We start from the raw sequence: 13,131 nt of genomic DNA, 5'->3' as shown, positions 1-13,131 counted from the left end.
GTTAATCCAATCTAACTACCCCTAACTACCTAATGTCAAATTCCCCTACTGGCTCATGCACAACTTGGAATTTCTTTGTCTTTTTCATAGAACACAGTTTGACATGCCACACTGAGGGAAAAAGCAGAATAAAATTATAGATGGCTGGATAGCATTAGCGCCCTCAGTTTCAGGGTCATTATATAGCGCGTGGCTGACTCACTATCATGAATAATTAGCAGTGGGACTCTAAAGGTGCCCCTGTTAGCATTATTGTTATTAAAATGAGTAATTCCCTATTTTAAACACAGGCCTAAAGAAAAGAATTGCACTTATGCAGTTGGACATTTTCAACTAAAACATACACACATTAATAATGACAAGACACAATGATTTTATGTTCTTGCATGGTTGCTATTGAGCAAATGCTTAAGAGACAGAAGAGAATGGCTTTGGGAGTGGGTAATAATGGATTTCAAGAATAGAATGGCATTTGTTCTCTATACTGTACATATGACCTGTACTGTACATAACAGTTGTATGGCTGTTAAGCGGTGAATGCAGGAATTTTATCACAGATTCCAACATTCCTAAAGAGCTGGGATCCCCTTGGCTGGAATACACACCAGCTGACTTGGTCCCTTTGATGGCTGTATTTCCCTTGTAAGGGGAAAAGAAAAAAAAAAAAAAAAGCAGCACAAACTTAAAACACATTAAGTGGGTTTTTTTCTTTTCTGTCTCACACAAACCTACAGTCACGCATGAGCTCTCGGCACATGTACACAACAGAAGTGTGGGATCCACTGCCCAAACCCAAACATCTCTGTTCAAGAATCTCAATTTTAAAAAACCAAAAAAAAAAAAAAAACCAAGATAAATATTTGACTTCAACTACCCAGCAGAGGCTGGTGTTCCGGCTTTGTACAGTATTTATACCTGTATATTATATGCTATAAAGAATTTCTGTGACATTAAAAATTTTAAATAAGGGAAAAATTATTTTGTAATAACAAAGCATCCGCTGCTTACATTTATTGTAAACTCATAAAGCAGCCTATAGTCGTGAGCTTTAAGTTCACTGTAACATCTGCGACGCCTGATGGTGCCCGATTTGTTTTTCTTCTCAATTTCTGTAGTACACTGCTTCAGCTTTCCAGCTCTGTAATATTCCCTGATGCCGTGTTTTCTTCTGCATATTCCAACATTCCCTTTTCTCTGTCCTCCTGCTCAGTTTGTCTCCTCTTGGCGCCGAGTAAAGAGTTGCCAAGACACTGTGAGAGCACGATTGGCAGTTTCATCCACAGAAGAGTCCATCTACTGATTCTTGTTTCTCTTCCAGACAATTCTCCTCCCCGCCTCAGGAGGGGGAAACACTGTACACAGCACTTGGGGAAATTTCTTTGCAGATTTTAAGAATGAAAGGCTAAGCAAGAGTGGTTTGAGGAGTGGAGATCAGTTGCCAGTTTGTCACCTCCCATTGGGAACATGTATGCCTGGCAGGAAGTTGGATAGGGATCGCTTTGGTGTCTCATTGTCCTTCATACCATGAATTCATTACTTCCATATACTACCACAGGCTGTGGCATGTCTGAAGGGTCCCTGCCATGACCACCACCTTCTCTGGAGGGCGTTGGGGCAGTATGTTTGGCTCCCTTAAGTTTCTGCTTACCCTTATCTGGATTGTAAGTGCCTCGGCTGGTAAACTGGGGCCTTTCATCATAAATCACTTCCTGATCTCCGGTAGAGCTGTTGTCTAAGCTGTAGGATGGGGAGGCTATGGGTGGAGTCAGACTCTCGGCCTGTGATGGACCCGAGCTGACACCAGAAGACTTGGACTGGAAACGAAAGCGCCGGGTGGAAGAAGAAGACGATGAAGGATGGAAATGTGATGAGGAGGAGTACGAGGACCCGGTGAAACACGAGTCTACAGAATCCAGAGACGCAGGTTGGCGGCGGAGAACTCTGCGTCGGGGGCTCTTCCCGTCAGATTTCAGAGTCCAGGGCAATGTCAACAAAGGACCTCTCTCTGGAGAAACCCCCACCCAAAAAATGCAAAGAGGTCAATATTTTTTATATGCACACGAAGAATTGTGAATGATAAGGCAGTTTAGAATGATCAGTATGGCATACCAGAGAAGTCAGAAATGGTCTCTTCAGAGTCCACATTAAGGTTTTCAGAGCTGTCAGCTGTACCGATGGAGGCCTCAGACTCCAGGGTCTCATCATCTGATGCTCGTGGCTCCAGAGACAGCATCTCAAAGGTCAACTCCTCCCTGTAGAGACAAGCATCATCCAGAAAAACAAATGAGCTGCGCACAAGTGATGACACACAGCTGGCATCAATGCAACACACAAGCCAGATAATTCAACATTTAAAGCACAGTGAGAATGTTTACTTCTCTTTCTGAAGGCTTTCAATTTCCTCTGTTAGCACCCTCTCTTCCTGCTGCATGGCTGCCTGCTGATGCTCCGGGATGTCAGGTAACGACTCCGCTCCCTCTTCACCGCCACTCTCTTCTATGGCAGCGTCAGCCATAGGCTGCAGCCGCGGACTAACAGGAGGTGAAGGTATGTGGTAGCTTGGTCGCTGGGAGCGACCTTTTCCCTGAGGAGCAAATCAAGAGTGGACTTTTAATTTTTTAAAATGTTGGTTATCATAAAATGTAAACGCTGTTATATACATTACAGCTCTTTGAGCTGGCAGCTCTTGACTCACACATGCATTGACCAATCAAACCCAGACACAGTTTATGAACAAACTTTACCTTTTTGGCTGCATCTGGTTGCTTTGAGCAAAAGTAATAAGAATCAAAATATCAGCAGTGCCAGGTTCAAAATGGTCGAGCTTAATGTGCAGAAATAATCTGGTAATTCTAGTGACTGAGTGATAGCTACACTTCAGGAGGACACCATCTTGCACTTCTTTAAAGTTGCAACAATATTACTAATTGCATTATACCAGGGGTGTCAAAGCCTGCAGCCTGTGTGCAGGATCCAGTCCACAGAAAGGTTCAATCTCACCCTGTGCATAGATACTGAGAAGGAGTGGAAGGTTTTTCTTTGGACCTACTGTATTTGGCCCCGGGAGGCATTGTGTTGGAAATTGTTAAGAATGAATCACATCATGAGTGGCTATCCAAACTGTGCAAATTCAATCTAAACCAGTATCCTGAATCATCGGTTTTACAGCCTTCAACCTTGGGATCATGAGTTATTTTATTTTCAGTTTCACAAAGAAACTGACCCACAATGTGCTAATTGCTATTTGCTGTATTACACTAAAGCCGGACTGACATTTTATAAATGGAAAAAAAAAAATCACATGTGAGTGAGTTCTTTTATTTTAATAGGTTATACAATGGTCAGCATGTGTTCAAATTTCCTGAACATGGTTCATTAACTAAAATGACTCTGACACCCCTGCGTTACACTAAAATGGCACTTCGTTGGGGAATGAAAGTCTTCCACAACCCATCGAAGAAGAGAAGCCAGAAGAAAAACACAATGATGACCTATGTCCACAATTTATGTAGACAGTTTCCTAAAAAGCCTTTATGCTGAATGCCCTGAAAACATTCTATTAACATACAGCGATAAAGTAAGTCTAATTATGAGATTTAATTGCATCCACATGAGATGGTAATAGAACACAATATGGCAAGAAGAACAACAACAAAACAGACTCAGTGCCGTGATGACTCGTGCTTGATGGATGGATGACAGATGTTTATATCTCAACATATACTGGATACAGTGTTCTGTACACCACAACACTGGATGATTCTTTGGGGATGCAAACCATGGTGTGCGTTTACATACCGTAATGTGTGCTATGCACATAAATCTAACAGCTATTAGTACTGGTCTCTGGGTAAAGGAAAAGACATGTTAGGGAGGAGAGAAGCAGGTTATAAAGGAGGAAATCATGGCAGGTCAAGCAGTGAAGGAGTAAAGGTTAGGTAGATTTACAGTAGTAATGAGTCATTTCTCTGATAACTGTGGGCCTGGTCATGCTGATTGAGCTTACCATTGACCGTCGGATATGCGTCAGTTTGGACTTGGCTTTATTCTCAGCAAACTCCAGAGTGCTGATGTCCTTTAGTCTCACTTTGTACTTATTCATCTGTTCACAGATAATAAGTTCTACGCACCTATGAAGAGGCAGCAAGAGACAAACTTCAGTTACTGGAAATTTCAAACAGTGCTGCAAAACGATAACTTCATATAAAAAGGTATATAACATTCCTCTCCATGCAGTTTTTTTCCCCCATACGGTACAATATATGGCATTTCTCTTCGCTTGGGTTACTGATTTCTATGGTTTTCTGTCAAGAAAGTAAATTAAATCTCTCAAGCCACTAACTCTATCCACCATTAGCGAGGAAATCTGCAGCAAAGCAGGCCAAACGCAATTCAAATCAATCCAACTTTATTTATATATTATTATATATATTTATATAGTATTAAACTATAACTCATTTCCAAACACACATATATCAAAGCAAACATTTGGAGACAGCACTGAGGAAAAACAGACTGTATTGAACTGATATGAAGCAACAATGCTGTTCTGTTACTAAGTAATGACTAAAATCACCACAGCTGACCTCTGTTCTGACTGCTTGTTCCTTTGTAACCTTCCCCACTTTCTTCTCTCATCAGTACTGGAGCCAGACTATTTTTATATATATTATTTATATTCTAAATAAAACTGATTCTTCAGTTTTATCAATCAATCATTCTTATTAAGACCATAAGAAAAAAGGAATCTGGAATGTTTACAAACTTTATTCTTTTCATTAATGCTGTTATTTAAATGGGTGGTTATGCTATTAAAATGTGTGTCAATGGCCAAAACTCCGCTTCTGAGTATGTGTTGATCCCCCTCAGAGGCTTTGTTATTGTTTGTGTGGTACAGCCAGGTGTGGTCTATAATGAAAATGGCCACCCTTGGCCACCCATTGGGTCCACAGCTGCGTCCCAGTCATAGAAAGGGATACCAGTGTGGTTTTTCATGCTTAACTTTACTGTTCCGCTATGAAACAGATTAAGTCAACATCAGTTTTCCTTTACCAAGATCTATTACCTTAGACAAAGGCAGTGAATTGTTTGACAGACATTAGACATAGCCTTACGCTGTTGTCTTGTTGATGTCCTGGACGCTCTGCAGTGGGTCAGTGGTGTCAGGACAGCGAAGGATGCAAGGAGCAAAAACTATAGCCAAGGCATTAGGTGACATACGGTTTGTCTCCTCTTCCAAAGCAATCCTAAAAGAATGAATTCTGCGTTTTACTTGTCTATCAAGAAGGAACTAAATCATCTTCACATATTAAGGAAAAAACTGTTACCTGACGAGATGAAATATGAGGCGTTCCAGAGTGTTTAGATGAGTTCTGCTTAGCTGGTCAATAACTGAATACACACCTCTGGTCATTTCCTTTTTATCCTGCAAACCTGTGAATTAATATCCCACACAAGAACTCACTTTTTACTATTGCAGCAAACCAATACACATACATTCTGATGTCTGCAGAATATGTGTGGCCAAATTCTCAAGTGCAATTCAACTGAACCACAGCAATAGTCGGCATATGCGACCACTCACCCATGACACGTATGAATTCGTCATACAGCTCAAATGTCATCAGAGGATTAGGCAGGTCTCTCAGCCACTGCTTGAAAACACTAGCAATAACGTGGATGTTGTAGTCGTCCAGATTCATGTTCTCCACATCTGTGGGACCACAAAGACAATGCAGACACAAAACGCAGACACTGAGTAATTGCAAGCAGCTTTTTAAAACCAGCTAGCACCGTTCACCTGCTCACTGAGTTGCAGCCAAGTTTACCTGTATCAAGTCCCAGCTTGAGCTCCTTAATTTTATTGGTGGAACCAGATTTGCGGTAAATTCCCTCAGTGTAGAGGCCGTGCATCTCAATGTAGTTGATAAGCTTCTCCACTACCAGAGGCACTGTTCTCTCATCGTTAGTCAGGCGAGAAACTTCTACTCCAAACTGTCTGGAGGACAGCTCTGGATCGAACTATTCAGACACAACCATAATATGCTCTTATAAAAACACACATATGACACATGCCTTCACACCATTCAGAGTTCATCCAAAACTAATGTTATAGTTTAAATATCATTAATTCAGCAAACTAAGTACAGTCTTTAACAATTTTCATAAGATCAAAAAGTAGAAATAACACTAACTACTGTACATAAACCCACAATTACTGTCATGGGACATCACTGCGACGGTGCACAATATGGCCGACTCACCTTCTTACTGCATTTGGTGGTCGTCTTCTGGCAGCACTTTCTGTGGCAGGCATACCGGCACACTGGATAGACACAGCCATAGAGATCAAAAACATCATTTCCATTATCCACAGAAAGACAGTGCCTCCTCATTATTCAGCAGAAGTTGTAAGAAAAGGTTAAAAAAAACATAAAAAATTCAGCACATGAGAAGCCAAAGCAGTGTTGGCTGGCACGAAGAAAACATCCTGTGTGACTAAAGGGCAAAATTGTGTGGAGAAATCTCTGGAGACACGGAGCCGCAGACCCCATGAGTCCAGTTGAAAACAATCTGATTAGGGCCGAGGAGGCAGAGAAGGGAGGGGCTCTATCTCTGAGGCCAGACTGAGCACAGCTCGGCCAGAGAAGGGGTGTGTGTGTGTGTGTGTGTGTGTGTGTGTGTGTGTGTGTGTGTGTGTGTCCGCGCAAAACTTCATGTGAACATCCACGTGAAGCACAGATGTGTGTCTGTGCGCATTTGCGGTCATGAAAAAGTTAATTCTTTTATATCATATTAATTAAATTAGTTGGATTATGTAACTGATACTCTGGCATTCCCATTGCTATCTTGACCTATCTGGTTTGCATAGTCACAGGAACTTGATTACTTTTGGGGGGAAGCAAGCTCACATAAGCAATTAAAGGTTTACGTTTATGTGTAGAATGAAGGTCATGGTTAGGCTGAGGCCAAGTCTCTATGAAACATATAAAAGTGAAAGTCTAATGCCCTCTGCTATGGAACCAACAGTATGTGTGTCCGTGTATGGAGCACACTGACATCAGTGTTAAGGACATTTCAATTATTTGGTCTTTCCACCACTCTGGGAATTTTTAGTCTTTAACTTCACTCAGCAAGAACCTCGGACAACCTCAACAAGCTCGACTTTATCTGCACCGTTTCCATCAGAGGATGTTTTAAAGGAGTAAATCTGGGATTTGCTTCATTATGGTTCAGTTAACTATTAAAAGTGTTATAATTAGTTCATTTTAAAACTACTGATGTTCCTCCATCAGAGGGACTACTCTTCATGTGACAATGCAAATTACAGCATCACATATATTTTAAGGTTGACAAAGCAGCACATCCAGGATTAAAACCTTTTTTTGATTATTAATTTTCTGTCACAAACATTTTTGTGCTAGCACGCTCCACATTCAGTGGCCTTCGAAGCGTCCACTTTTCCTGGCTGTATTACACTCAGGTGTTCTTTAGCTGTGACACTGTGCGTGCATACTCACATTTGCACACACAGGCCCGGTCCATCATCCAGATGAGCGACGAGCAATATTCACAGTATGTGGGGATGCTGTACTGGGTGGACTTGAAGATGTGGCCGTTATGCTCCTCCACCTGCAGGGGGCAGCAGAGCACAGGTTCATTTGGTTTGCTTTCATATATTTTATATTGTTTGAGTGCACTTTTTTCTGATTACATCACTATTTTTTGCAATGATTGTGAGCATGCCCTTAATGTTGACGAGGATAAAGGCAAATTTACATTGTCTGTGTCCTTCTTCCTTCGTTTCTTGCGTTCAGGTTTTGGCAATGGCTGCAGTTAAAAAAAAAGAAAGAAAAAGACAAATGATAATAAGAGATATTTTACTTCTTATTATATTTCATTATCAATAAATAGCACCCAGTAGTTTTTTGTAAATATAAATTATTTGTGTGCCTATCAGAGTTGTGTCTATTCACCTGTACAGTGAGAAGAGTGTCATTACCTTACTGAGTGCACAGTGTGCAGGTTTGTACTCAATCATGAACTCGTCCAGGAAAATCTTAAAGGTGTTCCCCCACACTTTGACAGGAGACTCCCTCCAGTCCCTCTGCTCCTGTCGCATTATCTTCTCCAAGATTTGCTCAAACAGTGCATGAAGGTCTTTGTAGCGGATACTCTTACCATCATCCATCTAGGGAGGAGTCACAGGAAGAGTGCAGTATTTATCTTTCTAGTCTGGGAACACGTGACTTTTCAGTTTGAATGGTTATATTCAAATATAAAAAGCCTTCAGAGGACTTACTGCGAGTGCTGTGGAGTAGGAGTTGAAGATATTAAGACGAAATTCCTTCAGAGCCTTTTTAAACACGATGTCCACCAAGGTGTCCTTTTTACTGTCCTCTGCATCCAAGTCGTTGATCTAAAACATGACACCAACATAGCATGATCATAAACGACACTGGACTAATACCTGATGTGCAGTTCAAATATAAAGAATCAAAACTCTGATACTCAAGTTCATCTTCGAGCTCTACGTAATGCAGATGGCATATATTGCTGTACCTTCTTCACAAGGAAGTCGTTCATGCTCCTGTAGTCGCCGATGGAGGTCAGTATCTGCAGCGTGTCATTCTGCCGCTGGGCAGACTCCAGAGCCACGCTGCTGATCTTCACACTACGCCTCCGCTTCACCTTGGGAGATGGCTCCCTGTTCTCTTTCGAGTCTCTAAATGACTGATTTAAGGTCAGATCAGGACTGCATGGCGGCGACATGTTTTCCTGACCTGCTACAAGGAAGAGAACTCCAATCAGTGACGCTTCAGAGGCAACAATATTATTTTTATTCAATATATTTGAAGAACTAATTACATTTATTTAGTAAAAAGCTTTTCAGCATCTATTATCTCCTACTCAACAACTTTCAGTTCTTAAAAGACAAAAAAAATAATAACAGTATATCTGAAATGGATACATTTTACTCTTGGAAATCACACCTTCTCCAAGCAGAGGACCAGTGTCTCCAGTGTCTCCATCCAAGGCCTCAGCCCCACAGATCAGCTTTTCTCTGGAAGTCTTCTTATCCCCGTACTTGCTCTTGCCCCAAAAACGCGGCCCAAGAATCTTACGACTCCTAGTCGAAAGGAAACAGAAGTGACAAGCAAATGAAAAAGTCTCAAAAACCCAAATCATACAAAAACAAAAATCGTGTCAATGACAAGACATGGCTGTATGCAGAAGACTCTTTTCTGAAGGTAATAGCACTCTATGTGATACAATCGATGTGTATATATGTTATTTTGCTCATGTTTTTATATGGTTTTATATAGTTATGCTTTTCTTTTGTGTGCATTTTCCTATTTTTTTGCTAGAAATGCAAAGTTGAAGAGCAAACCTTCCATCTTGTGAATTTTTACGTAGAGAGTCCTCTTTGACCAAATCGCCTGATGACATGGTTTTGTGTAGCTTCTTTTTCTCCTCGGAGCTTGCAGGCTGAAACAACATCGGGACAGGTAACATTTTAAGACAAAATGGCAAAATGAGAAGAAGAAAAAAAGAGATTCCATTTCTTCAAGTATGATTATGAGCTGAAGGCAAAAATGAGCCACTAGATGGCAGCACCACATCACTGGTGCTGCACTGGCTGAAATTACATTTTGCCAAACATGATGTAAAAAAGGTATAACACAAATACTAAAGCACAAGGCTTGTAATATAGAGTTGAAAACAAATGATACAGTTCAGTTTTTTTGTAGTTGAGGAGAATAAGAGTTTAAGTGATGGGAAGAAAAAAAAAATCAAGACCAAATTTTTCTTTTATGATTTTCAAGGTTTGGCTAGTGGCTGGTGTTATCTACTAAGAGAAAGAAGAATCAGGTGACATGCAAATCTTACTACCAAGGAAGGAACTGTGAGAGAAAATGAAGCCAAATTATGTTAGAAAAGCATCTATGTTAAAAAGCTTCATGTTTCAGGAAGAACACGTTTCAAAAGGTCTCCTGCATCGTGATGCATAAATCCAGATTCACACTCACTGCTGATTTCTAGAGCGGTTATCAAATGTAGTAGTAGATTCAAAGTTGTGATGTGCTTAAATTCACGTCTTTAAAAGCTGACATGAATATTACACATTACCCCAAACATAAAATCCAAAATGATCTCAAGGCAGGTATTCCAATATGCCTTTGAAATACCTGCCAGAAAACTTGTTAATTTTTTAAAAAACTTATTATTGAGAAAAGAGAAATTTATTGGAGCTCATATTGATTCAGAGGTGTGATGCAGACCTATGCTCTCTCTGCTGAGTGGGTTAGAAAGAGAAGCCACGCTTATAAGAACTTAGAGAGGGCCACTTGTGGCTTGGATGGCGCCTGTTACCATGTCTGAGTCACTGAAACAGGACTCTCTTAGGCATGTCTCCGTGGAGCTCTGTTTGGAGTGGGGTAGAGTGTAATGACGGGGGCTGTGGAGGCTGTCGCCATCATAGTCCTCCTCGTCTGAATCGCCCCCAACTGAGAGAAAGGGGGTGCGGGTGAGGAAGTCGGAGCGGGTCCGTGCCATTCTGGCTTTCTTTTTTTGGCCCGCTCTGCCAACCTGGAGTTTACCAGAAGTGATAACAGCATGTTTTAATGGAGCCTTTAATAACCTGAGCTTCAGTGCATCGTGGTCCTCATGTTGGTGTACTGCGCTATGCTTAGCTGAGCTATCCTGCCAAGATTCATTCGTTCACAATACAAAACTGCACTCCTGAAAATATGCAAACACACGTCAAACAAAATGCTCATTTTAAAAAATTGCTTACATCCCGCGCTTTTGTTCCCTTAGACGATTTGGGCACAGACGTTGGTTCCTCTTTGGAGATGGCAGCTTGTGTGTCTTTAGTGACAGTATCAGTGGCAAACCTGATGGGAAAAAACATAAGCACAGAAAATTTCATCAATGTAGTGAATCTATTAAGTAATAAGCATGAACAAATGTGTCATGCTTATTGCTTAATAGAGGTAGAGAACTCCAGAGTATGGAAGAAAAATTAAAGACACTCTTCTGTTACTTCGGAGTCATTTGAAACATCCCAAAATGTATGTTTATTTGGAGAAACGAGTCAAGCTCTGTGAAAAGTCCCAGCCTCCACCTCAAATCTGCTATTGTAGTACAAAAAATAAAAATGCATAAATAGTTTAATTTGGTACTCACTTTGCAAATGTCACTTTGTCATTTGGAGAGAAGAAGATGCTGCCAGGCTTATCTCTCATACCAACAGCAGTGCCTTGATCGCTTGGTGGCTTCTTGGCAGTTGCTCTCTCTTTAATTCCTCCCCTGTCTCTGGACTCTAGTGTGAGTTTGGGTGCCCAGCCCTCGGGAACTGGCTTATTCTCCATGTGAATTTTTGTAGGAGGAGAAGCAGGTGGTGGAGGCTGCTGGGGTTGAGGAACAGTGGAGTCTGACAGCGTCCTGGTATGAGGAACCTCCCCTGCTGCTCTCTGAACCAGCACCGAAATGGGTCTGAGGGGCTTCCTGGAGGCTGCGGTTCCACTGACATCTTGTCCGCTCTGTCGACTCTGCTCTATCTTGAGCAGAGCCTCGTCTTTTTGTTTCTCAAACATATCTCTTTCATACTGAGCGAAGTAGAGACGCTGCTTCTCCAGCACTTCTTTCTGACGTCTTATCTGCTCCATCATCTCCTTTTCATTCTGCTGCTGCTGATTACGCTGCCTTTCCTCCTTCTCCTCGTTCAGGCGCACCAGCTTCTCTATGACAGCCTGGTCCGCTTGAGGCACTGAGGTGGGAGCAGGGACGGCAGGTCTGTCTGGTTTCTTTGATGCAGGTGTTAAGTCGCCCGTCTGGGCTGTAGAATCTCGAACTTCTACAGAGGGGCGGACAGCGTTACTCAGCTCCTCACTTAGTGGTATTTCTTTCTGCATACTGATGACCACCACCACTGGGCGCCGTGTTGACTCTCTTCTGTTGATGACTGATGTGGCTGTGGAGACGGCTGCATCTTTGCTTTGTTGAGATTCTGCAGCAGAATGGGAGATTACTGCGCTGCCCTCACCAGCAGGGACATAAAAGGTTGGGAGGTAGTCGACTTTGGGCGGATCTACATGGGCGGGGTCCGTTTTGATCGGGCTGCCTTGGTGGGCAACAGTATCAGAAAGCTCTGTCCTGTATGGTTCCGCTGGCTTGGGGCTTGTTGAAACAACATCCACCTTAGGGTCTGAAACTGGAGAAACTGGCGGGAGAGGGGAGAAGGGGTCCTCAATGTCTGTCACCTCTTCTCTGGCCTTTGGTGGCTCCTCATCCATCATGAGAAGCTCAAAGCTGCCTTTGGAGCTCTGGCTGTCAGGTGTGCCTTGGGGTGAAAGCAGAGGTGGGCTTGCAGGAGGCACCAGCTCAAGAGACCAGCGCCGGTCTTCGCACGGGGACGCTGCTCCGCCGCTATTTGCCCGCACTTTGAGAAGCTCCAGGCTGAACTGGGCCTGCTCCAACTCTCTCATCCGCCGGCTCTCTCTCTTGGCCCGGGTGGTTCTCTGGCTAGGTTCATCTGCAGTCCTAGCCCTTTCTCGCACCGTCACAGAGGGTGCTGGTACTGAAGTTGCTGCTTCAGTTTGTGTTTTGGAGGGGCTCTCTTTTGTCGCAGCATCTTCTCCTCCTGCCTCCTTAACCACCTCCTGGAGGCTCTTTTCTCGTTGTTCGTAGGAACGATCCTCCCAAGTGCTGAGGTCCAGTCCCATAATTATTTCTTGTGGCTCCTCCTCCTCGTCTTGCGAGAGGCTCACCTGGCCATTCTGGAGCTGAAGGAGCTGTTCCTGCTGCTCCCTTTTCGCCCTGAGTTTCTGCTCTCTTAGTTTCTTGAAGCTGACAATCAGGAAAGTATTACTGTGTTAACGTAAATTAAACATCTAACATCTTTCATCACTCTTTGTACAAGTAAAGTTACTGATGACAAATTTGATCTAGCTCGAACATTCAGCGGTGTCGGAGTCTCATACACAAATTCTGAGCTCACAGCAGCTCAGCTGTAGAGCTGCTTTGGGACGGATTGCTTGCGTAATTCTATGCTGTTACATGTACCAAGCCTAGCCTGAACAATGCCCAAATACATGGCAGGAGCTGTGTGCAAAGATTAATCTGGTT

The 13,131-nt window shown here is 42.6% G+C and overlaps 1 protein-coding gene across 8 annotated transcripts in view; it reads right to left on the bottom strand.

Annotated features, from left to right (window-relative positions):
- Positions 1 to 372: 372 nt before the first annotated feature.
- myo9aa (myosin IXAa) overlaps positions 373 to 13,131 on the bottom strand; it is a 100,318-nt gene continuing 87,559 nt past the window's right edge. For 5 of the 8 annotated variants that reach the window (XM_085274910.1, XM_085274844.1, XM_085274892.1 and 2 more), the window contains 20 exons: positions 11,191 to 12,852; positions 10,799 to 10,898; positions 10,375 to 10,590; positions 9,392 to 9,489; positions 8,994 to 9,130; positions 8,563 to 8,786; positions 8,303 to 8,419; positions 8,003 to 8,191; positions 7,780 to 7,830; positions 7,521 to 7,632; positions 6,264 to 6,325; positions 5,829 to 6,021; positions 5,585 to 5,713; positions 5,328 to 5,433; positions 5,115 to 5,246; positions 4,007 to 4,130; positions 2,745 to 2,765; positions 2,376 to 2,584; positions 2,110 to 2,252; positions 373 to 2,005 (listed from right to left, as the gene is read on the bottom strand). In XM_085274910.1, the coding sequence (XP_085131036.1) occupies positions 1,518 to 2,005; positions 2,110 to 2,252; positions 2,376 to 2,584; positions 2,745 to 2,765; positions 4,007 to 4,130; positions 5,115 to 5,246; positions 5,328 to 5,433; positions 5,585 to 5,713; positions 5,829 to 6,021; positions 6,264 to 6,325; positions 7,521 to 7,632; positions 7,780 to 7,830; positions 8,003 to 8,191; positions 8,303 to 8,419; positions 8,563 to 8,786; positions 8,994 to 9,130; positions 9,392 to 9,489; positions 10,375 to 10,590; positions 10,799 to 10,898; positions 11,191 to 12,852 (4,513 nt within the window). In that variant the 3' untranslated portion in view covers positions 373 to 1,517. The remainder of the gene's footprint in view (positions 2,006 to 2,109; positions 2,253 to 2,375; positions 2,585 to 2,744; positions 2,766 to 4,006; positions 4,131 to 5,114; positions 5,247 to 5,327; positions 5,434 to 5,584; positions 5,714 to 5,828; positions 6,022 to 6,263; positions 6,326 to 7,520; positions 7,633 to 7,779; positions 7,831 to 8,002; positions 8,192 to 8,302; positions 8,420 to 8,562; positions 8,787 to 8,993; positions 9,131 to 9,391; positions 9,490 to 10,374; positions 10,591 to 10,798; positions 10,899 to 11,190; positions 12,853 to 13,131) is intronic. The other 3 variants (XM_085274865.1, XM_085274875.1, XM_085274901.1) reach the window with 3 other exon arrangements.

Source organism: Mchenga conophoros, linkage group LG1 (genome assembly GCF_057382185.1).
Source record: "Mchenga conophoros isolate Kocher_MC1m ecotype Shallow Benthic linkage group LG1, M_conophoros_male_GT1.1, whole genome shotgun sequence".
Taxonomy (NCBI): Eukaryota; Metazoa; Chordata; class Actinopteri; order Cichliformes; family Cichlidae; genus Mchenga; species Mchenga conophoros.
The sequence above is the reverse complement of the archived record's forward strand: the minus strand, read 5'-3'. Positions and strand labels throughout refer to the sequence as shown.